The sequence below is a fragment of the Hyperoodon ampullatus genome (assembly GCF_949752795.1).
Source record: "Hyperoodon ampullatus genome assembly, chromosome: 1".
NCBI lineage: Eukaryota > Metazoa > Chordata > Mammalia > Artiodactyla > Ziphiidae > Hyperoodon > Hyperoodon ampullatus.
Window position 1 is genome coordinate 209,799,195 of NC_136914.1, and position 21,926 is coordinate 209,821,120.

Below are 21,926 nucleotides of genomic sequence, written 5' to 3' on the forward strand. Positions count from 1 at the left end.
GGGGGTAGGCTAGGAGTGGGGGGTAAAAATCCCCCTCGCATCCTTCAGAAATAGTCTGTGGCTCCCCAGTGGAGGGGAAGAACTGCATCTTTGCTTTCAAGTGTTTGCTCTCTTCCATCTCTTCCTTTCTCTAACCATGTCCACAGCCACTCTTTTTCGGTCAGACCTTTGAACTCTGAGTAAATGGACATTCTCTGCTGCACCCCCGTTTCATTCAGGGATCACAAGTAAAGAGTTCTGGCAAATAAACAAAAATCTTCTAGGAATTCAGAAAACAGTTATAGTAAGGAACAAGGACTGTTATCTTAGAAAAGATAAGGTGGGAAAGGGACAAGATGACCATCTTCAAATATTTCAAAGAGGGTCTAGGTTTAGACAGTATTTCTCCAGACCTGGAAGCAAAGAGTGGAAAATACAGGGAAGCCAGCTTCAGCTCTTCGTCCTTGGTCAACTGTAAAATGGGGGCAATAGTGCTTACATCACAGGGAGGTTGTGAGGATTAAGTGAAGGGCTCAGGACATACCTGACATCTCATAAAAATCCCAGGATATGCTTGTTTCCTTTTTTGGCCTCATTCAAAAATGCCTCATGAGGCAGTAAGCTCCCTCCCTGGAAAATTTCAAAATAGAATTACAATTCCTTACTGCCAAGATTCTGTGCTTCCGTGCTGCCTGTGACTTTTCATAAAGAAAAATACTGGCTCACACGGAGCCCTCACCATGCTCCAGCAGGCAGAGAAGGGCTTTTTGTAGGTACTTCATTTAATCTTCTCATCAGCCCTATGAGGTAGGTACTATTATTATCTCTCCCCGCCCCTGCCCCATTTTTTTTTTTCAGATGAGACAACTGTGGCTTCGAGAGGTGAAGTAACTTGTCCAAGGTCGCACAATCAGTAAGCGGCAAACCAGGGACTTAAAACGTCACACTCCAAAGTCCTTGCTCTTACAATTGGAGGGGTTATTTATCAAAGCTAAACCCCTCTCCCAGACTTGCCTGCTCTAATGCTCCAGGCTTTATTGATCTGTCTTCTGTAAAGTTTCTTCAGGTCTCAATATCAAAACCGCCTAACTTAGCACTTATTATTGTGTGAATGGCTTCTTGTCCTTCCTAGTTTACTGTAAGTGGGTCTGGGGATTTTTACTCTTTAAATATCCTTTTGTACTCAGTAAGCCTTCAGAACAAGTTCACAGGATTCTAGTAATTCTTTCTTTCACTGACAGCTGAATTAGACAGCAAGTAACTCCTTCTTCCCTGTCATGCCTACCCCCGTCTTTTTTTTCCTGTGCCGTTAGAAAAGTCTTTTCTTGGCTGGAAAAAATACTACAGTCTGTTCAACTAGTTAATGTTTATTGAGTTCTTAATATGCACCAGGCACTGTTCTAAGTACCTTTCGTGGATTAGCCCACTGAATCCTGATAGTAACCTATGAGCTAAGTCCTATTTTCACTCCCATTTTACAGAAGAGGAAACAATGTACCAGTGCATCAGGATTTGACTGAGTAAATGCTTTGCTGATGGATATTATTAATAGCAGCAACAACCATACAAATACCTTATGCTTGCGTCAGGCTATAGCTTTATGTATATTATGTCATTGTCACTCACCATTAGCAGATAGGCACTAATGTCCCTATCTTATAGAAGAGGAAACCATGACAGGAAAACAAAAGGGTGAGTGATTCTCAACAGTCACACAGCAAGTGCTGCCTGTACCCCTGAGTGAACATTGTATTCATTCCACTCTAAGATCTTGGGGGCAAGGGAGATAGAAGGGTCATGGGGAGAAAAACAGCTACACACACGAAAAGCATTCTACAAATATCAGGGAAACAACAGAAGCCGTCATAGCAGAGGCCGGACAGGAATCCAGATCTTTGACTCCTAGTCCAGTGCTCTTTCCTTTGACCAAGATGGTGGGAAGCAAGTCTTGGGTCCAGACCCAACAGCAGTCTTGACTGGGGATGTTAACACCAAAGAAAGTAGTGCTCTTAAAAAAAAAAACCCATCATTTTCACGTCTCTGCTTTTTCCACCTTTTCAACAACGAGCAAACGCGCTACTTTCATGATGAGAAACAAGCAAATGAAGAGAGCTGGCAAAATGCATCGTCTGAGGGCTGGAGCTGCTAGAGGACCCTTGGGTTGGCTTCGGGGTGGCACTCTGGGGCACCCTCTGATCCATCCCCACAGGCCACCTGGCCCCACTTTATGGGCAGAGGAAGGAAGCAGGGACGATCACAGGAGTTCCCAGGTCCGTGAAACTCCCTGACATTGGAAGCTGAAAGCTGTGTGTGCACTTTTCCAAGGAACAGGCCCAGACTTTTTAAAAAGGGGCACTATGACCCTTCAAAGGGTAAGAACACCAGATCGCAATGATGAACCGGGACCTGAGGACTAGGATGACCGGTCAAGGAGGGTCAAGAAACATAAAAATCTCCTTGCCCGACTCTGAGTAGAACTGGCAGGGGAGAGCGAATGACAAACAGAACAAGGTCTTGCCTCATACGCTCCTGTTAATTTAAGTTCTGCTTCCTTCCCTGAACCCCGCTCACTCCCATTCCAAAGCAGTGGGCAGGGGGTGGGGGGTGGAGAGAGGCATGATTATTTAAACAGTTCCAGTCTCAGACACACTCCTCCTCCTCCTAGGCCTGTGGCCTCTGAATTCTAGTTCCTGATCCTAGGGCCTGTGCGTCCACAGCTTCCTATCTTGCCTCCTGACCCAGGGTCTAAGGCCCTGATTTATGCTCTGGCCAACTTTTCCCCTGGGTGCCTCCTAAAATGCCTGCTGCTTTCAAGCCTCAGCAAGCACTGGATTCCATTCCACCAACATTGCCTGAGCTCCTACCATGTGCTGGGTGTTACGACTGGGTCACAGATGGTGGGATAAGTCCTGAGTATGGCCTGGGAGCCTTCAAACTAATGGCAGGACAGATAACACTCTGTTGGGGGAGGGGGAAACTGCACAATGTGAGAACACCCAGGAGGGCGACTGATTAACAGGCTGGGGGATTAAGGGGGGCCTTCTTGGAGGTGCAACGGTAGCTCTGGAGCTGGTGTGTGAAGGCAGGGAAGGATTCCTAACAAAGGAATGGGGGAGGCCCTCAGGTCCTGTAGAAAAGTGTGGAGGCAGCAAAATACTGGGCAAGTTTAGGAAATAGGCAGTTTTGTGTGACTGGAGCCTGGGCCTGGGGGAAGGGGGAAGGAAGGAGACAAATGAGGCTGGAGGTGGGTTACGGCCAACTGGCTAGAACAAGCACCTTGATGTTCCACTAATGAATTTGGATTTTATCAGACAGTGCGTAGGTGCCACTGAGGGTTTTTGAGCAGAGCAGGTGGGCTCTGTGCTCTGATCTAAGCTTAAAAAGATCACATTGCAGAAGACAAGAGAGAAAGGAGAGGGCTTGGTGATTGGGAGGCAGGATGCTACTGTAGGGCCCAGTACAGGGGATAATGGGGCCCTTTAACTACAGCTATGGCTAGCACAGGCTACATAATTTGCGGAGCCCAGTGCAACAGGAAAATTCAGGGTCCCTTGTCCAAAAATTATCAAGAATTTCAGGGGCTTCCCTGGTGGCACAGTGGTTGAGAGTCTGCCTGACGATGCAGGGGACACGGGTTCGTGCACCGGTCCGGGAGGATCCCACATGCCACGGAGCGGCTGGGCCCGTGAGCCATGGCCGCTGAGCCCGCGAGCCATGGCCGCTGAGCCCGCGCGTCCGGAGCCTGTGCTCTGCAACGGGAGAGGCCGCAACGGTGAGAGGCCCGCAAAAAAAAAAAAAAAAAAAGAATTTCAAGAGAGTGACAGCAGAGCATCAAACCAAGCATCATGCCCTTCTAAGGATGGCCTTGTGCAGCAGCTACACAGGTCACACACCCAGGAAGCTGGCCCTGGCCATGGAACTAGAAAGGGCAGGTTAGGAATGACATCTGGAAGGCAGAGTCTTTGGAAGCCAGGGACTTGGTGATCTGCTGGGGTGGGAAGTGACAGAGCAGTCCACTGATGGATGACCTTCCTGCACTGTTTGCCAGGCCACCTTTCCACTACCCTCTTGGGTGGCCCAGGATCAACTCCTATTTATTAATAAGTCTAAACTTCACCCCCCGCCCCTTCTCCTGCTACACACCCGGACCTGTTCCTATAGGGTCCCTATCTAAAGGTGTCACCATTTACTCAGTCACCCTCTACTCCTCTCTCCGCCATCCCATCCCTTCCGGCAATTTACTTCCTAAATGTCTCTCCCATCTGTGTGGCCTCTTCAATTGCTGCTATCACTGCCAAGTTCCGGCAGGCCCTTATCAGCTCAGGCCTGGATTACCCACAAAAGCCGCCTGTCTGTCTCCCTGAGGCCGGTCTGGACCCCACCTCCACTTGCAAATAAAACATCCATCCTCCACAGTGCCACCTCAGTGAGGTCCCCAAATGCTCACCTGACCAACTCACTGAGTAACACCCTCATCTGGGGCTGCTCCAGCCAAACGATAAGATCCAAATGCCTTAAATGGCACACAAGTCCCTCTGTCACCTGAGCCTGCATAGCTTTCTAATAAATGCCAGAAATGCCTTAGTCTCCCACGTACCTCCAGCACATACCTTTTGCTGGGTTCTTGGTTTTTTTCCCTTTACCGCAAGCAGTTTTCTCCGCCTGGAATGTCCTCCACTCTCCCACTCCATGGCCTGGCTCACCTTGATTCACTCTCGTTAAGCTCACCTCCATGGCCCACCTCGCACACCGTGGATGCTCTTCCACACTGACTACAGGACCTTAGGCCTGTGGCGACTTCCCTGGTGGTCAAGTGGTTAAGACTCCACGCTTCCACTGCAGGGGTTCGATCCCTGGTCCCCTGGTCGGGGAACTAAGATCCCACATGCCACGGTGCAGCAAATAAATAAATTAAAAAAAAAAAAAAAAAGAGGTCTGTGGGCTGGACCAAGCCTCCTCTCCGAGCTGGGGGCAGCTGGAGCAGAATGAGTCCTGCTCACTTTGGTGTCCAGCAACCAATACAGAGCCTGGCCATGTGGGTGTTCCATACGTGTGTGGTCGTAGGTTGAAATGTCTGGGGCTGGGTGACACTAGAGGAGGAGCAGATTGCAGGGAAGGCTGGCACGTATAATCCCAAACAGAAAGAAACCCCCCGGCATCACATCTTCGTTGGGATTCCACTGGCAGCGGGAGGACAGTGCCTCTGACTGAAGGCATCTGAGACCCAGAGGCAATGGTCAGCTAGCTGTTGTCTGGTTTGAGTGCATTTGATTTCAGAATTGGACTTCTGCTTCCTTCTAAAAACCTCACTCCCCTCTGTCGGTAGTAAACAAGCCCCTCCCTAGTGGAGGCAGGCTGCTTTCCATCAGGCAGTCCCCTCCTGCCTCAGGCTCACAATAAAATGGTTAGTCCTGAGTTTGGGGGTAGAAGCATGCTTCCCTCAAGCATGTCCCTGCAGCTACCAGGGCACAAAGCTGACCCTCAGTAAATACTTGCTGAATGGGTGAATCGTGTCCAGTTCCCCAAGATCGGGGATGGGAAGCCTGAAGCTGCTGGGGACTGGCCGGGGCAGACAGCCTGGGATTATACTTGAGCCACAGATAATCCCCCAAATCCAGAAGCCACCTGTACAGTTGGCTGGGCTGAGCTCCATCAACGGTGCATGTTGATGCTGCAGCTGATTTCAGGACAGATTTTTCTGGGACCCAGAAAACGGTTCCTCAAAAAACAATTATTCTAATTTTTACTGGGAGTGTGACAAAGAAAAGGACCATCAATCCTTTGAGGGCAGAACCCATTTGGGGAGATTAGTTGCTGGCTCTTCTCTCTCCACTTTTACTTTGAGGTACTTTTATTATGGAAAATTTCAAAATATAAAGAAAAGTAGAGAAAACAGTATAATGAACTTCCAGGTACCCATCACCAAGCTTCAACCATAACAACACAAGCCCAATCTTGAGTCGATAACCCAGCCTTCGAAGCAAATGCCAGCTATCATGTCATTTCCCGCGTAAAGACGGTTAAGGATCAAAATCTACGTCAGATCCATCTGGGGGCACTGGCCGAGGGCGCCCCTAGCTCTGCCTACCGCGGTGCCTGGCCCGGCCCCCAGCGGGTTCTGAACCTACGTCTATGAAACTCTAAACCCACGGCGCGACGCCAGCTCCGCCTCCCCCGCTTCCTCCTCTTCCCGCACAGCGTGGGTCACCTCGGCCTCGTGGCGTTCCTGACACCCCACCGGCAGTCCCCGGTGATGCGCGAGTGAGTGTCTCCGCGCAGCGCCACAGAGAGCACAGCGAGCTACCTTCCACTTCCTCTTTCTCAGGCTGACTAACGCTCGGCGCCCGCCCAGCGCGTCCGGCTCCCTGGGGGGCGTGGCCACAGCCCGAAGGGGCGGGGAAATACCCTTATTCGGCCTTATATGGGTAGCCACGTCACAGGCTGCACACCCATTCACATAAAACGCTGAGCTGCCGGCGGAATCCCCGGCTTCTGGGGCGGCGAGTGGCCGGGCCGGGTGCCGAGCGTGCAGGGCGGGAAAGAAGAGTTGAGCGGTCGCTCCGGCGCCGGGCTCGGTCGGCCGGCCGCAGCCCTGCGGGTCGCCCTCCCGGGCCTCGCCGGCGGTCACCCTGGCTGTGGGCACCTGCGGGGCGCACGGCGCGTGGCCGCTGGGCGGCGGCGGCATGAAGGTCACGTCGCTCGACGGGCGCCAGCTGCGCAAGATGCTCCGCAAGGAGGCTGCGGCGCGCTGTGTGGTGCTCGACTGCCGGCCCTACCTGGCCTTCGCCGCCTCGAGCGTGCGCGGCTCGCTCAACGTCAACCTCAACTCGGTGGTGTTGCGGCGGGCCCGCGGAGGCACGGTGTCGGCGCGCTACGTGCTGCCGGACGAGGCGGCGCGCGCGCGGCTGCTGCAGGAGGGCGGCGGCGGCGTGGCGGCCGTGGTCGTGCTGGACCAGGGCAGCCGCCACTGGCAGAAGCTGCGCGAGGAGAGCGCCGCGCGCGTTGTGCTCACCTCGCTGCTCGCCTGCCTGCCCGCCGGCCCGCGGGTCTACTTCCTCAAAGGTGAGCGCGTCGGGGACGCCGGTCCCCTGTCACCGTTCGCGCCGGGACGGCCCGGGCTCTGGGGTCCCCTGCTGGCGCCGGGCGCCTTCCTCGACGCTAGAACCCGAGCAGTTCTCCGCTGGCGGGAGTCTGCACCTTGGGGCTTGACGTGCGCTAGGGAGGGCACTGCCAGTGTCAGCGCTCACAGCTTCCCCACTCGCGTTCCTCGAAAGCGCTTGACGATCGGCCTTTCGGCCCCGGTGGGTGGGGTGAGGTTGCTTACGCAGCCGGGGCCCTGCTTCTCAGCTGGGGGTCGGTCGCCTAGTGCTGGGCGCGGGCCGGCTTTCTTGGCGCCGGCTTCACCGCTCTCGCTGGGGCCTGCGCTCTGGAGCCGTCCTGATGGACAGATTTGGAGTGATCAGCAGGTCGCAACACCCTCACCCCCGAAGTGTGGCGCCGCGGTGTCCCCTTTCCTCCCTCCTGCACGATTAACGTATGTTAGGCTGTGTCTTCTTCGACCCTCTTGCCTTTCTGACCCTGGCGAGTCCCTCTCCTCCCCTCCCCTTCCTTTCCGTTTCATTTTATTGCTTTTTATTGTTCCTTGGCTTCCCCTTCTCCCCTCCCAGGCCTTTCTCTAGCTCCGTTTGGAGCTGACACCCTTTTCACCTCCTCTCCCTCACCCCGGGATCATCTGTACCGGTCGTGGGCCAAACCCGGTGGGCCTAACGCTGTCTGCCAGGGGTGGGAGGCAGGCTGGCCAGCGAGCCAGGACACATGAGAGGTGCCACAGGGTGGCTGTGAAGGGGATTGCGTCGCATTTCGTTTGAGATCACCAGAAGCTGCTTCACCAGTCTGCCCGTTCCACCTGCTGGGGGAGATGACGTTGGTGGTGGGTGGGTGATTTACTCTCAGACTCCAGAATATTGATTTCTGTGTCACTTCCTACGACTGCCGACGCCTTGTATTTGAGTCCTTTGTAACCTCAAATGTATTGAAGGCGTAGCCTGTAGGGCAGACATGAGGACTCAGCCTAGGCTGCGCCAGCCGACTCTGACGGGGACACCGTGAGATGTAACACTGATGTGGTTCAGAGCTCAGGTGCAGTGAGCTGAGAGAGTAAGAGCGCTGTTTTAAAACCGTGCAACTTGTGGAGTTTGACACGTTCCAGGCCAGGAGATTCCACAGGCACACGGGCAGCTCCCACCTCTATTAGCACCTCTTGCAGACGGTCCCCTGTTGATTCCTGTTAGGGAAACAACAGAGGCAGAAGATGATGATCTTCCTCCTTTACCCAGCCTCAGCCCCCAGGAGATGGAGAGTGCCCTCCAAGCTCTGCAGAGGTTTTTCACACATAGTCCCTGATTTCTTTTTGATTTGCTTTTTGTCTCCTCTTCTTAGCAGTGAGTACAGAAAAAGCTTCTGCCTCTCCAGTAGCATGAAAGATACATTCCAGGAAACCCTTCCGGGTCCTACCTCTGCTCCCCACCCCTCTCCAGGGGGCCATGCTAGCAGTTTGGAAGTTATTGCCACAGGAAGTAGGCAGCTCTGTAGACTCACATCTCAGGAAAATTAATGCTTAAAAAAAAATTTTTAATGCAAGTAACATACAGCACAAAGGCTGTACAATGAAAAGTGCATCTTCTGCACACGCTAGAACTCAGTTCTACTCCCCAGAGACAACAGTCAACTATTTCTTGTTCATCTTTAGATAAATTAATTTTCCATGAGTAAAAATAGAATGATTTTGTATATTTCCTGTTCCTGCCTCTTTCATCTAACTAGATCTTGAGAGATTTGTCCATACCAGAGCATACATGTCCTATTCACTTTTTAAACCCATCCCCTGGTGATAGCCAGTAAGTAGGTTGCTTCCAGCCTTAGTATTTGAAGCAGTGTGGGAGAGTATACCTTTGTCCAAATGCTTTTGCATGTGCACTTTCAGTAAAATTATGAGAATTGCCAGGTCGAAAGTTATGTCCGTTTTAAATTTCAGTAGAAATCGCTTAATACTTACCCTTATAACAGTGCTAAACTTTAAGTTGTTGCCAAAGAAAATCATTTCTTTACCTAACTCATGTCCAGATAAAAGTTCAGGTTTTTAATCTAGTGGCATCTAAGATCGTGGGGCAAACCTTTTTTTTTTTTGGCCACGCAGCATGTGGAATCTAAGTTCCCCAACCAGGGATCGAACCCACGCCCCCTGCATTGGAAGCACGGAGTCTTAACCACAGGACTGCCAGGGAAGTCCTGCAATGCCTTTTACACTTCCCTCAATGCCCACCCCTCCCGAAAAAACCCACTAAAATGAGATGACCGAACGGCATTGTCAGTGCGTATTTATATATAGCGGCCGTGTGCTTTCTCCGCTCAGCTCCCCTGGTAATGCGGTGGTGATCAAAAACAGAATCACTCTGAAGAGGATTGAAGCTGCCAAAAGAATTGCCACGGCTCTTGGAGCTCAAGTGAGGCACCAGAGAGGAATGTTCTGTCTCTCCACGCCTCTGATGGGAGTGGGTGAAAGACAGACCATTTAATCTGTAGGACTCCTGACCCCAGCTGGAAGAGGCAGGACCCTGTTTATCTGTCCCTCAACTACACTGAGACTTTGTCTGCCTGCCTTATTTTGTCAACAGGCAGGCAGGACCCAGCCCACACCCGCACCTCCTGTCTGTCCTCCTAACAGCCAACTCTTTTTATTATTATTATTATTTTAATTTATTTTATTTATTGGCTGCGTTGGGTCTTCATGGCTGCCCGCGGGCTTTCTAGTTGCAGCGAGCGAGGGCTACTCTTCGTTGCAGTGCACGGGCTTCTCGTGGTGGCTTCTCTTGTTGCAGAGCATGGGCTCTAGGCAGGCACACGGGCTTCAGTAGTTGTGGCTCGATGATTGTAGAGCGCAGGCTCAGTAGTTGTGGCACACGGGCTTAGTTGCCCCAGGGCATGTGGGATCTTCCCAGACCAGGGCTGGAGCCCGTATCCCCTGTATTGGCAGGCGGATTCTTAACCACTGTGCCACCAGGGAAGCCCAACAGCCAACTCTTAAGTGCTCTGTTCAAAGCCAAGAGATGGGGTGGCCTGAAGGCTTCTCTTTCCCAAGCTTCATTCTGAAGTTTGAGAGGGCCTGGGCCACTCTTACTTCAGATTCCCATCCCCTATCACTCAGTTTGTCTCCTGGGACCCAAAATGTTGAGGCCCAGGCACAGGAAGTGATTTGCTAACTAGGGACACCTCTTCAGAGGAAGCTGAGGGTCAGTGTAAGTGTGGTTTCTTTTTGCCTTCTGGGAGGGAAGGGGGTGGGGGCAATGGTGGGGAGGGAGGGAAAACTAAGCCACAGACACCTTCAAACTTTCCACCTCCGCCTCCCTCCGGCATGGCCTGTCATCATGACCGGGAACGTGGTCATTGTGGAGGTCCAGAAGCTCATTTGGGAAGGCCCAATTGGCTATTTGTTGAAGTGACCACAGGGGAGATTTGGGTGTGCTAAATGGGGTTGGGGGCAGTTCCAGCAAGCTGAGAGGAAGCAGTAATGGCTAGATGACTCATTCTAGGAATTGGCTGCAGCTTCTGGGAGAGAGCTGGAGACTGCCGTGTAATCCATTAACCATTTGCCTACTACAGGGGTTTAAAAAACCACCATGTGCTCCACTATGGGGCTATTACAACACCAAAAGACAGAAGAAAAAAAGGGGGCCTTTTTGGAAAAATACATGGTCTCAGAATGCTTATTTAATTGATGATTTAGGAAATTCCTAATTCCTGGCAGCACTTTCACTGCCAGGGCCCGGGTTCAATCCCTGGTCAGGGAACTAAGATCCCATAAGCTGAGAACTAGGATCTCACAAGCTGCGCAGCATGGCCAAAAAAAAAAAAAAAAAAAAAAAAAAAAATTGATGATTTGACCCCAAGTGAATTCTCTGGGCCAGAAAAAGAAGCAGGTTTTCTGGAGGCTCTTGGAAGTGTCTTAGGTCCCTTTGGATTGGAAGCAAAGTGTTTCCCCACACAAGTCTGGCCTGTGCACCCAGCAGCAATTGGCATTCTGAGGCTTCGTGGCCAGTGTTTCGTTTGGTTCTTCCCTACCTCATGTATGGGCCTGAGAACTTACCTACTCAAGTGTCTGTGACTTGGTCAGAGAGTAGTTTTTACCTTAAGTGATCTGATCCATTTGGAGAAGTTTCAATATAGTTAGGATTTTTATAGAATCATACCTGCCAGGTATGAGGGGGGGTGTGTGTGTAGCTGGGGAGAAAGTTCAGGAGGGAGGGTAATAAGGAGATAAAGGGAGAGTAGGTGGCCATCAAGGAGGAAGAAAGAGTTTTTACTTAAGGAGGTAAGAATTAAGTTCAGAAGGCCTCATTGCTCTGGTTTGAAAGGTAATTAACGAGATTGATTACATTGGACCTATGGAGAGGATTGTCAGCAGTGTTCTTAGCACCTTGGCAAAGAGAAGGGGCAGGGCTGTTTTATTGCCCTGAGTTTAAACCTCGTGTTAGCCCCCATTTCCTTATGAATAGAGGGGGTTTCGTGTATAATCCAGTTTAGAGCTAAGGGACTAGGGATGAAACAGACCAGTTTAGGAGTCTCATTCACAAATTAATGAAATTCTGCATAATCACACCTGCATTTTAGATAAATGAGAGAAAATAGCTTTTGTTTTCTGGAGGGATTTGGTTAATATTTGCCAGATGTCAGATACATTTCCTTTCACAGTTTAAGCTTCTTCTGATAGGCATAGAAAGTTAATCATTGCCTCTCTGAATTATAGCTTTTTAAGAGAGAGAGAGAGAAAGTGTGTGTGTATGTGTGTGTGTGTCTGTGGAGCCCGTTTCTATTTTAAAACTATTACTTGTTTTGGCTCAGTTTTTTAATATGACCAAAATGTTTAGTAGCTGAATATTTTTTTACTATTCCACACTCAGGGTATTGATCAATTCTGGGCATTTTCTGACGGCCTGAGAAAAATCAATGCTTATATCTTTCTTGCTTTTTTTTTTTTGTCTTTTAGGGGGATATGAGACTTTCCACTCGGAATATCCTGAGTGTTGCGTGGACGTAAAACCCATTTCACCAGAGAAGGTTGAAACCGAGACAGCCCTCATCAGTCAGTGTGGGAAGTCAGTGCTCAACATCAGCTACAGGCCGGCTTACGACCAGGTACACGCTGTGGAAGTACCATCCCGGCTCCTGGCTCTGTTCCTTGCACAGCACCCTGGCTCTTCCACTCCCTGCTCAGCAACCTTGGTTGGTTTGTTTGCGGATCAGGGAGTTGGCAGAGGCCTCTAGCTTTAGAGAGCCTCTGTTGCTTGCCAACTTGAGTTTCCATCTAAGAGTAAATGGGCTTCCTTCCAGCAAATAAGCTGACAGGAGCAAATGCGCTTCAGGATGCTTGGTGGCTTCTGGCAAAAAGTGGAAGCGAAAGATACATTATTATTAGCTGGCCTGGGAGGTGCAGAGAAGCTTTGAAATACGGGTTTAGGTTTCCCTGAAGACGTTTCAGAGCTGACTTTCAGGCTTCCTGTGTTGATCTTCTTCGTAACTGTTCATGCTCTGCAGTTTCTGCAAACCAACCCAGTACCTGTAAAGGCCTGTCTTGGTATTTTTAACTGAAGGAGGAAGACTGGGGGAGGGTTGTAGAGAAATTACTATTTGGATGGCTAAGCAGCCTCCCCTAGGGGTTTCTGTTGCTTATAATTCCATAAATTCTGAAACCAGAGATCAAGACACACTAGAGGATTTCATGTGTCTACAAACATGTGGGTTTTTTCCCTTCAAAGAACTGTACTTTCTGGCAACTCATTAAAGGAAGAAAAAGTGGACGGCTCAGGCAGGGGTTACCTATACAATGCAGGAGGATGTGGAAAAAGCCAGCAAGGACCCAAATCTGCAGAAAACAGAGATCAAAACCTACCTTCCCATTTTACAGAGGGAAAAACTGTCACAGCTGGTGGGATGATTGATTTTGCCAAGAATCCTGCAGCTGGGTTCATGGCCGCACTAGGCCCAGAACTCCCTTCTCTTAACTCCTTGTTCTGGTTCTTTTCAGGACCCTGTTCTGTTTTCCACATGCCTTCTTTTGGAAGAGGGCCATTCTAGGCATCTGACTTGGTAGGAGGAGCTTTTTGCACAAAAAGCTCTTTGCACCAAATAAGAACATACCCAAATCATAAGAAGGAAGGTTTCTAGATACTGCCTAAGATGCCAGCTGCCTGCCAAGAGCAGAGCTCTGCCCCTGGGGATAAACTTCCAAATACAGCCAGGTGGCTTTTCCTTGAATGGAAACCTATTAGCTTGGCGAGGTGCCAGGGTTATTATTTTGTTTGTTTCCTTTTATTACAATTACAGTATATGATGAACCCTGGGCTTTCAAGCCATGGGCATCCGGCTTAGCTGAATTTCTATTTTTGTTTGTTTGTTTGGGTGGTGTTTTCCCCCTCCTTTCTCAGAAAGTGAAAGAGAAACGAGAATTTGCAGGATGTTGTGAAAGCACAGCAGACCTTTGGCCAAGCAAGGACCAGGGAGGCCCTGGTGTGTTTCCACGGTTCATCTGGGGAACCCCCTAGTGCTACTCTTAGTAGCGCTTCTGCCTTGAGAGAAGCCGGGTGAGGTCGTGTTAATCTTTGGGGTTTCTGAAGGCCTTTGGTTTCTTCCTCTTGAGTCCAAAAAGAAGATTTAAAAAAGGAAAGAAACATGGTTTCAGGGGTGTTGGGCTAAGCTCCAGGAGAAATTGAGTAGGATCCCAGGCCTGGTGTGTCAGCATTTTCCAGGCTCTAAAGAGAGGGAGAGATCTATGTAGGTACACCTAAAGTGTTAAGCTCAGGGGCCAGCTAATAAAAATACTGGTTACTATTACTACCTTTTGTAAAATCTCTATAACTTTCTTTCAAGTGGCCAAACTGGCCTTTGCCTTAAACACCTGACTTCTCAGGAAAGAAAAAGCGAACATCCATGCGGGGTAATTTGAGAATCGCCTTCTCCTGGCCCTTGTCCCATGCCCCTTTCCCTATTGTGGGTCTGGCAGAGAGTTTCCATTCTACTCTTATTCCAGGACAGGAAATGGAAACACAGGAAGCGGATGGATGATATGGAAAAGGCTGCCAAAGACACAGCCACTGTCACCCCAGCTCAGTGTTTTCCCTCTAAATCTCCAGGGGCTCCCATTGTTCCAAGTATGGAACAATGGCTTTTCTTGCCACCCTGGAAATGCTGAGACTGCCAGAGTCTGACTAGCTAGCTGTTCTTTTTAGCTTTGCCTCAGGGTAGATGGTCTCTGGTTCTTTGGGGATCCTTCTTAACTAGAAACCTCAGGTATAGGTGGTCTCCCAAAAGGGTGAAGATGTACACGTCTCTCACCAAAACTCAGCCCCACAAGAAGAAGATCAGGCCTGGGACTTCCCTGGCAGTCCAGTGGTTAAGACTCCACGCTTCCATTGCAGGGGACACGGGTTTGATCCCTAGTTGGGGAACTAAGATCCTGCAGCCTGCATGCCACGCAGCTCAGCACAGCCAAAAAACAAAACAAAACAAAAAAAAAGATCAGGCCCTGCTCATGGCCTAACAGCTTTTCATTATCTGAGGACTTTGGATAGATAGTGGTCATTTTCACTTCTGAGAAGTATACTTTTTTGGGGGGCGGGGGGAAGCATATTTTAACATCTCTGAGCTCCAAATGCATCTTAGGATCAACAGTGTCCTAGGTTTGATGAAACACATATACAACGTCAGGATTGTAAGGGAGGGGGCTTACGTTGTTGAACCGTTTTCCATTTTATCTAGAAGGAAACCGAGGCTGCCCCCAAGGTTAAAGGGCTCACACGGGCACTCTCAGGGCAGCTAGGACTACAGCACGGGCCTCTCAAGTCTTCCATCACACCACCCTCTTCTCATCCTTGTCAGCATAGGAAGGCTGCCGGCATTTCCTACCACCTCAATATATATAAGAAAATGAAAATCATAGCTGTGTGGGATTTGCTGTCACTGAGTCACAAGGCAGTAATGTAGGGTAGAGAGTTTACCAGGACGGAGGCTCCACCCACACACTCTTGGGTGAACTGCGCTGACTCTGAACTCTACCTGGAAACCAGAAAGGGAACCTCCCACCTGAAAACAAATAGGGCAGGGTTGTTTTGTTTCTTCTCCCCAGAGAGCAAGCTAATCCAACATTTCCTGGTTGTCCTCCTTTGCCGCTCCTTCCAGGGCGGCCCAGTCGAAATCCTTCCGTTCCTCTACCTTGGAAGTGCCTACCATGCATCCAAGTGCGAGTTCCTCGCCAACCTGCACATCACGGCTCTGCTGAATGTCTCACGACGGACCTCTGAGGCCTGCACGACCCACCTACACTACAAATGGATCCCCGTGGAAGACAGCCATGCGGCTAACATCAGCTCCCACTTTCAAGAAGCAATAGATTTCATTGGTAGGTGCAGCCATTCCCCCTCAGTTGTTTTGGGGGCCCCCAGGGGAGCGTGTTCTTGGATTTTGATGTATTGATGGGGGTTCCCTTCACTGAGAAGAAAAGCATCTTGTTGTAGAGCCAACTTGGCTGGTTGGATGCACCGACCAAAATGACAGAGGAGAGGATTTGAGTTGCTATTAATAGGAGCTTTAATTTGCAAGATAAATGAATTACTACAATTTTATAGCAATACTCTGTTGCTCTTGTTAGTGTTTCTGGCTGGGCGGGAAGCAGGGTGCATCCGTGTGTGATGCTCCATGCCAGGGAAGCAGGGGAGGGAAAGAACCACCCAAACTGTGCTTCTACGTAGGTAGGGATATTTTTAAAAGCAAACAGAAGGACTGAGAGAGCACTCCTTACGCACTGAGCCCCCAGGGCCCCGGCAGCTTTCCACGGTTTTTGGCAGACTGCTTTGGGGGCAATTGTTTTGCATTTTCAGCTGATTTTGGACTAAAGATAGCGCTCGTCTCAAGCTCTGTGCTTTATGCACAGAGAAGTTGGCATCTTTTTGCATCCTTTGTACGTTCCGTGAGGCAGTTATCATTTACTCCATTGTGTAGGCCTGGAAACCTCTGGTCCCTCTGCCTAGAAAGGGCTCTGGGCCTTGGGATTCCAACTCCTCGAGCAGGCTGGATTGTTCTTTCATTTGACATCTCTGTTTCCCTCAAGCATCTCCCCTGGGGGCTGGACTGACTCTTTTGTGTCTCAGATTTGCAAGCACCCACCACTCCCCATCCTTGTGGGCTTGCCTCCCTTTCCAGAGTCCTTCTTTCCCTTTATCGTGCATAGCTGTTGAAGCTGAGCAGTGATCTTCCTGCCTCGTGCTCTGAGGGATGTTGGAGGGAGAAAGGCCAGTGCTGGGTGCAGCAATGATTACTTAGTGCAGGGAGCCGTTAAAGGCCCCCCTTCCACCACGTGGTGGGCCCTCTGCTCAGCACACACAATCTCTACTCCACAGAAGCCTGCAGAGAAACTCACCAGAGGCAAAAGGCCGAGCCTCCCTCCCTGTTCCCTGAGCCTCTGGGCTGCGATGGTTCCTTTGGTGTCTCTGAGAGACAGTCAGGATGATGGGGTCAGGGTGGGAAACCCTTGACTTGTTCTCCCTGTCCCTGGGAATGCCTTGCCCTTGTCAGCCTGTTATTTAATTATCTAGATAGCTTCTCAGTGAGGTCATGAAACCCGCCCCCATCACTTCTCAGAAGCCTCCCTCCCCATCCTGTGTGTGCACTGTGTCTGTGTACACAACCGCACAAACCGACAGCATTCTGAAGGCACACGAGATGCTTTTCCCCAGACTCCTTGCCCTCCTGAAGGAAGGAGGGACTGAGGCCGAACCATGCATTGACCCCTTCCGAGGGCCACATAGAAGGCAAGCCCCCAGGGGTGAAGTGGGATCCAGAAGCAACACACTGTAGGCCCTTTGCTTTCTGGGATTTGGCTCTGGGCCAGTTAAAAGCTAGACTACCAGCTTTTTGCTGGTGGAGGAGCAAAAGAAGGTTGGAGTCACGACCCTATAATCCTAGGAACTTGGAGTCCCTTTTGAACTAATTTACAGGAACTTTTTTTTTTTTTCTTTTTAATCAGAGACCGGGGCACTTCTAATGAGGAACCCTGGGGTGTCCTTTAGGATTTTCATTCTGTTGGGGAAACTCCAGGTTCCTCCCTGACTCCTCAGAAGCTGGATCTTTCAGATCTTAGAGATGCATTTGCAAATGTCTTGAACTTGAGGAGGGAGGTGGGTAAGGGGGCTGACTTTTTGTTTGCCCTTCAAAATCTTAAATGTTTTTGCATACTGTGGCCTTACATAGTGCCATGGACATCTAACTTCCTGGGATGTAGTTGTTTCCTCACTAGCAAGAGAGGGAATTGGAAAGACTCTTTTTTGTGGTTTTTATTTGATGTGTATATATGTTTAACCTTTTACCCCTGCTCATTTTTAACAGTTGGAGCTCTTTTGGGGGGAGGAGTAGAACAGAAAAGGAGGGCACCCCGCTTTTGTCATATTGAGCTAACGAATGCTAACTGAAGGTGGTAGCTTTATAGCAGTGACTCCCATTGTTGTGCAAGATGGAGTTTGCCAAAGCCATTTATATCCTCCGTCTAGTAAGCGTTACTTAGCCAAGGCTATAATTAGTGGCTGTGCACTATTTATTGTATGTTTGGTTGGTTGGGAACCCTCGGTGCTGAGCCAAGCATCCCGCCCTGGCACAGCCAAACAGGGATCCCGGGGAGGATGGAAGGCCTCAACCAGGATGAGGGCTAGGTCATCACCATGAGAATCAGACCCCGAGAGGCAGGAATTGCCTCTCCAAGTCAGTCTTTGAGCCTGGGACCCTCTCAGGGAAATGTGAATGTGCAATAAAAACTTGCATGCAGCTTCAAAGATTTTCCCAAAGTCTTCTTGAAACGCATCCATGGAACCCGAGTTAAGATGGCATCCCCAGGAAGGAGTTACTCCAGGTCTAGCATCTCCAGTGGCAGAACCTGTGAAAGTATCCTGGAGAACTAAGGATTGTGAAGGTCCTACGCAGAGATAGACATCATGGTGGGACCCTAAAGTCTTTCCTCAGCAGTAGAGGTTAAAGACTGGCAAAAGCCTGGTGTGGGACCACAGACATTGAGCAGGGATGATGATATGATAACTAGGTCACTTTTTTTTTTAATTCTTTAATTAAATCCAGTTGCCTTTGAGTTCCAATCCCAACTCATTTCCACTGTCTTTTCTTTCTTTCAGACTGTGTCAGGGAAAAGGGAGGCAAGGTTCTGGTTCACTGTGAGGCTGGGATCTCCCGCTCGCCCACCATCTGCATGGCTTACCTCATGAAGACCAAGCAGTTCCACCTAAAGGACGCCTTTGATTACATCAAGCAGAGGAGGAGTGTGGTCTCGCCCAACTTCAGCTTCATGGGCCAGCTCCTACAGTATGAGTCTGAGATCCTGCCTTCCGCGCCTAGCCCCCAGGCTCCCTCCTCCCAAGGGGAGGCAGCCGGCCCTTCGTTCATAGCCCATTTGCAGACACTGAGCCCTGATGTGCAGGGTTCCTACTGCACATTCCCTACCTCGGTGCTGGCACCACTGCCCACCCACTCAACGGTCTCAGAGCTCAGCCAGAGCCCCATGGCCACAGCCACATCCTGCTAAGACCAGGTTGGGAGAACCAGCCCAGCTCCAAGAACAGCTGTGATTTTGTATTTTAACTCGTGGACATTTCATACCCGTGCAATACTGAAGACCTCACTCTATCCCGCTGTCCTGGTGGGACAGTGAAGGGTCACCAGGTTTGCAAACAAGCTTCAGACTGACCTCGGGGATGGGTTCTTGGGACTGAAGGAAGGCCAAGCCATTATGAGAGCACAGCGCGTGCTGACTACTGTATTTCCAGACCCCCTGCCCTCAGGACTGCCCCGTCTTTGCACCTCAAAGTTTGCCTTTTCATTTCAAGCATAAGGCAATAAATACCTGCAGCAACGTGAGAGAAAGCAGTTGCTGGACCAGGAGAAAAGGCGGTAACGAAGCCGATTCATTTTGAAGGAAGCACAATTTCCACCTTATTTTTTTAACTTTGGCAGTCTCCGTATCTGTCTCTGTTGCTTCAGGGCATAAGCTGATCACCACCTAGTCAGGAAAGTAACCCTACAAGGTTTTAGGAACGTGATGTATATGCTGATTTGAACCCTCAGATGTTTTTGAGACTCTGTCTTGGGTCAGGTGGAGTCATTTGGGTGAAGTAGTGAGACAGTAACACTTCTGGTTTCCTCTTCACTGTGGGTTTTACCCTAACTTTGGACTTTGGCATGATTCTTACTCATACTTGAACCTTTCTCGTTGCACCTCTCCTCAAAGCAACTCTGGCGTCATTTGAAAAGAGTTCTTTAAACCATAGACCAAAAATCACCCCTTGGAGGTGGTGGCACTGGGTGCCAGGAGAGAAAGGGTACCCACTGTCTGAGTCAGTGGCATTGAAACGGTTGTCACCCCAGCTTGCTGTCCTTATATGTGCCTGTCTCGTCTCTGGTGACACTTGTTTTCTTCCCTGCCCCTTGGGGTTGTCTTCAAGCTGTTGACTTCTGGGATTTGCAGATTTCTCAATGTGGTACTACTTTTTTGTCTGTAGGTTATTTCTCCAGGGGAAAAGGCAATAATTTCCTAAAATCCATATGAATGTGAAGAAAAGCAGTATGTTACTGGTTGTTGATGTTGTTGTTTTTTATAGTGCAAAATAAAAATAGTAAGAAGAACAAAAACGCTTCTTCATGTTGGTGAGTTGGGGTAAGGCAGGGATACACTGAGGCGGGGCCCAGCCTGCCTCACTGGGTTTTATTTCCGAATGAACGCTAAGGTGATGGTGGTGGGTGTGCAGTTGGAGGCATGAGGCTGTGCGTCTGCTCACGAGCTGGTGATCATAACAATACAGAATAATGCTTTCCAGTTGGGAGGCTTCCCTTGGCCCACTTGCAAGAGAACTCCTTAGGCTCAGGCCACATGGAGACGTGGTCAGAGCATCCACCCACCCTGGGTTCTTTGTGAGCCCCAGGCAGAGTTCAACTTGAACCTCCACTTCTTCGTCCATGCAATGAGTGAACTAAGCTAGATGATCCCAAAAGTCCCTTAGAGCTCAAGACCCTTGATTCCAGCAAACCTGAGGGGCAAGTCTGTGGTCAGCCCCCTCCCTCCAGTGCCTGGCATGTGGCAGACTCTCCGAAAAGTTTGGAAAAATGACCAAGGGACAGATAAGTGAACTAGGTAAAGGTTTACCTTAAATGCCTGTTCTCCCTCTTTTACCCTTAGAATTAATTCTTCCAGATAATTCCCTCAGGAGATCCTAGGTAAATCCCTCAATGAGCTGATTTAAATCCAAGGCCGAATCAACTTGCCTTCTGAGTAATTTCCTCTGTGGTGGAGGAAGGAAGGGGCGATATTTGCGTCTTCCCATGGCTTAAACCTCTGCTCCAGCCTAACTCTCGGGACCAGTTTCCTCATCAAGGGGAACGGGAAATTGGCTGGGAATGATACCATACTTGCCTGACACAGGGATTCCAATCCATACCCCCTGATTATGGGGGGGGGGCGTCCAGAGAGGCCTCCAGCTCCCCCGCAGCAAGCACCATGTCAACAAATAGCAAGATGGCGGCGGAGCCCAGGGTAGCCCAGCTCTTTCTAAGCGTCTCACCTCAAAGACTTTGCTTGAGACTTTGCTCCCCACACACCTGTCCTTCCCCACTGGTTCCTTGGAGAGTCCTCAGATAAGAATGTCACCCAGACTGGGGAAGCCGCATTTCCTTCAGCCTGCACCCCTCATCTGCATAATCCAAGCAGGGTTTCCAGGAGAAGAAAGTGGAGTGAAGGGCCCTGTATAGGAGGAAGAAATCCTGGGCTCTAGCCCTCACCCTGCCCCTGACTCTAGTGCTTTAGAGCTAATCTCTAATCTTGCTGGACCAAACTTCAGGGCTGGGTCTACCTGAGGTCCCTCCCTGGTTTCATACCTCTGAGCCTCCTCTCTGCCTTGGAATGTGTCCCATTGTGTGGACCTGTCCAGGTGCTGAGTGCCTGGAGGGGCCGAAAGCAGGGAGAGCCAGGGAGGGGGAAGCTGGATGCAGGCTGGGGTGATGTGCTAAGCCACATCCCACTTGCTGACATTTGCTTTATTGCATTAAAGTCTCTCTGAAGGGTGAGTAAGTCCTCTAAATCAGGCATAGGAGAATTGCTCATAAGCCAGTGAGTCACTGGAGGGTAAGCCAAGTGAAGCCCCACAGCTGGGGATGGCTCTGTAACTCTCCCTTAATAGTCTTCTTATTAATTACACCTCCATTTTTGCCAAGACCAACTTTACATTGGCTTCCAGTGCCAGGTGGAGAATTAAAGCTGGTGTTATTCAGTTCCTTCATCCCCAGGTTTTGAAGGAACACCTCTCTTGGTCTCCAGCAATGCTTCAGGCAGAGAAGTGTCTGGGAGAATAGAAATGTTAATCCTCTATTCTGTTCCCCAGCAGAGTCTGTGGGTGAGCTCCTCAGATCTACCCTAGCTCCTGAGCTAGGCCTGACCTAGGGGCAGGAAATGTAAAAGCAGCTCACACCAGTGTGCTCGCAGGAGCCCTGTGTACCCATGGCTCTCCTTTGTGTGAGGACCCAGGGAGAAAGTACCCCAGATCTCAATACCCTGAAAGGCTGCATCTCACTGAGTTGCTGGTGGTTTCTCTTCTGAACACCATAAAGTTGGTAACCACCCCTGTTTCCCTCTTTACTCAGGCAAGGAGACAACTCAGAACCAAATTTTTAGCCTACCTCTGGCAATTTTATAGGACCTTATGGCGTATATTTTGGGTATCAACTCTACCTGGTTTCCATTAAAATTTCCCAACTTTATTTTTCTTTACTTCCATTTCCACGGTGACTTTTAAAAAAGAACAACACTTGGGTAATAAATATTAAACATACCACAGTGCATTTATAGAATGAGG

The 21,926-nt window shown here is 49.9% G+C and overlaps 1 protein-coding gene across 1 annotated transcript; it reads left to right on the top strand.

The window, feature by feature from the left end:
• Positions 1-6,662: 6,662 nt before the first annotated feature.
• DUSP5 (dual specificity phosphatase 5) lies at positions 6,663-18,610 on the top strand (the record flags this gene model as incomplete). Its single annotated transcript, XM_079699196.1, has 4 exons — positions 6,663-7,041; positions 12,023-12,171; positions 15,211-15,430; positions 18,204-18,610. 4 exons carry the CDS (start codon positions 6,663-6,665, stop codon positions 18,608-18,610), a joined length of 1,155 nt encoding a protein of 384 aa, XP_079555322.1.
• Positions 18,611-21,926: the final 3,316 nt, after the last annotated feature.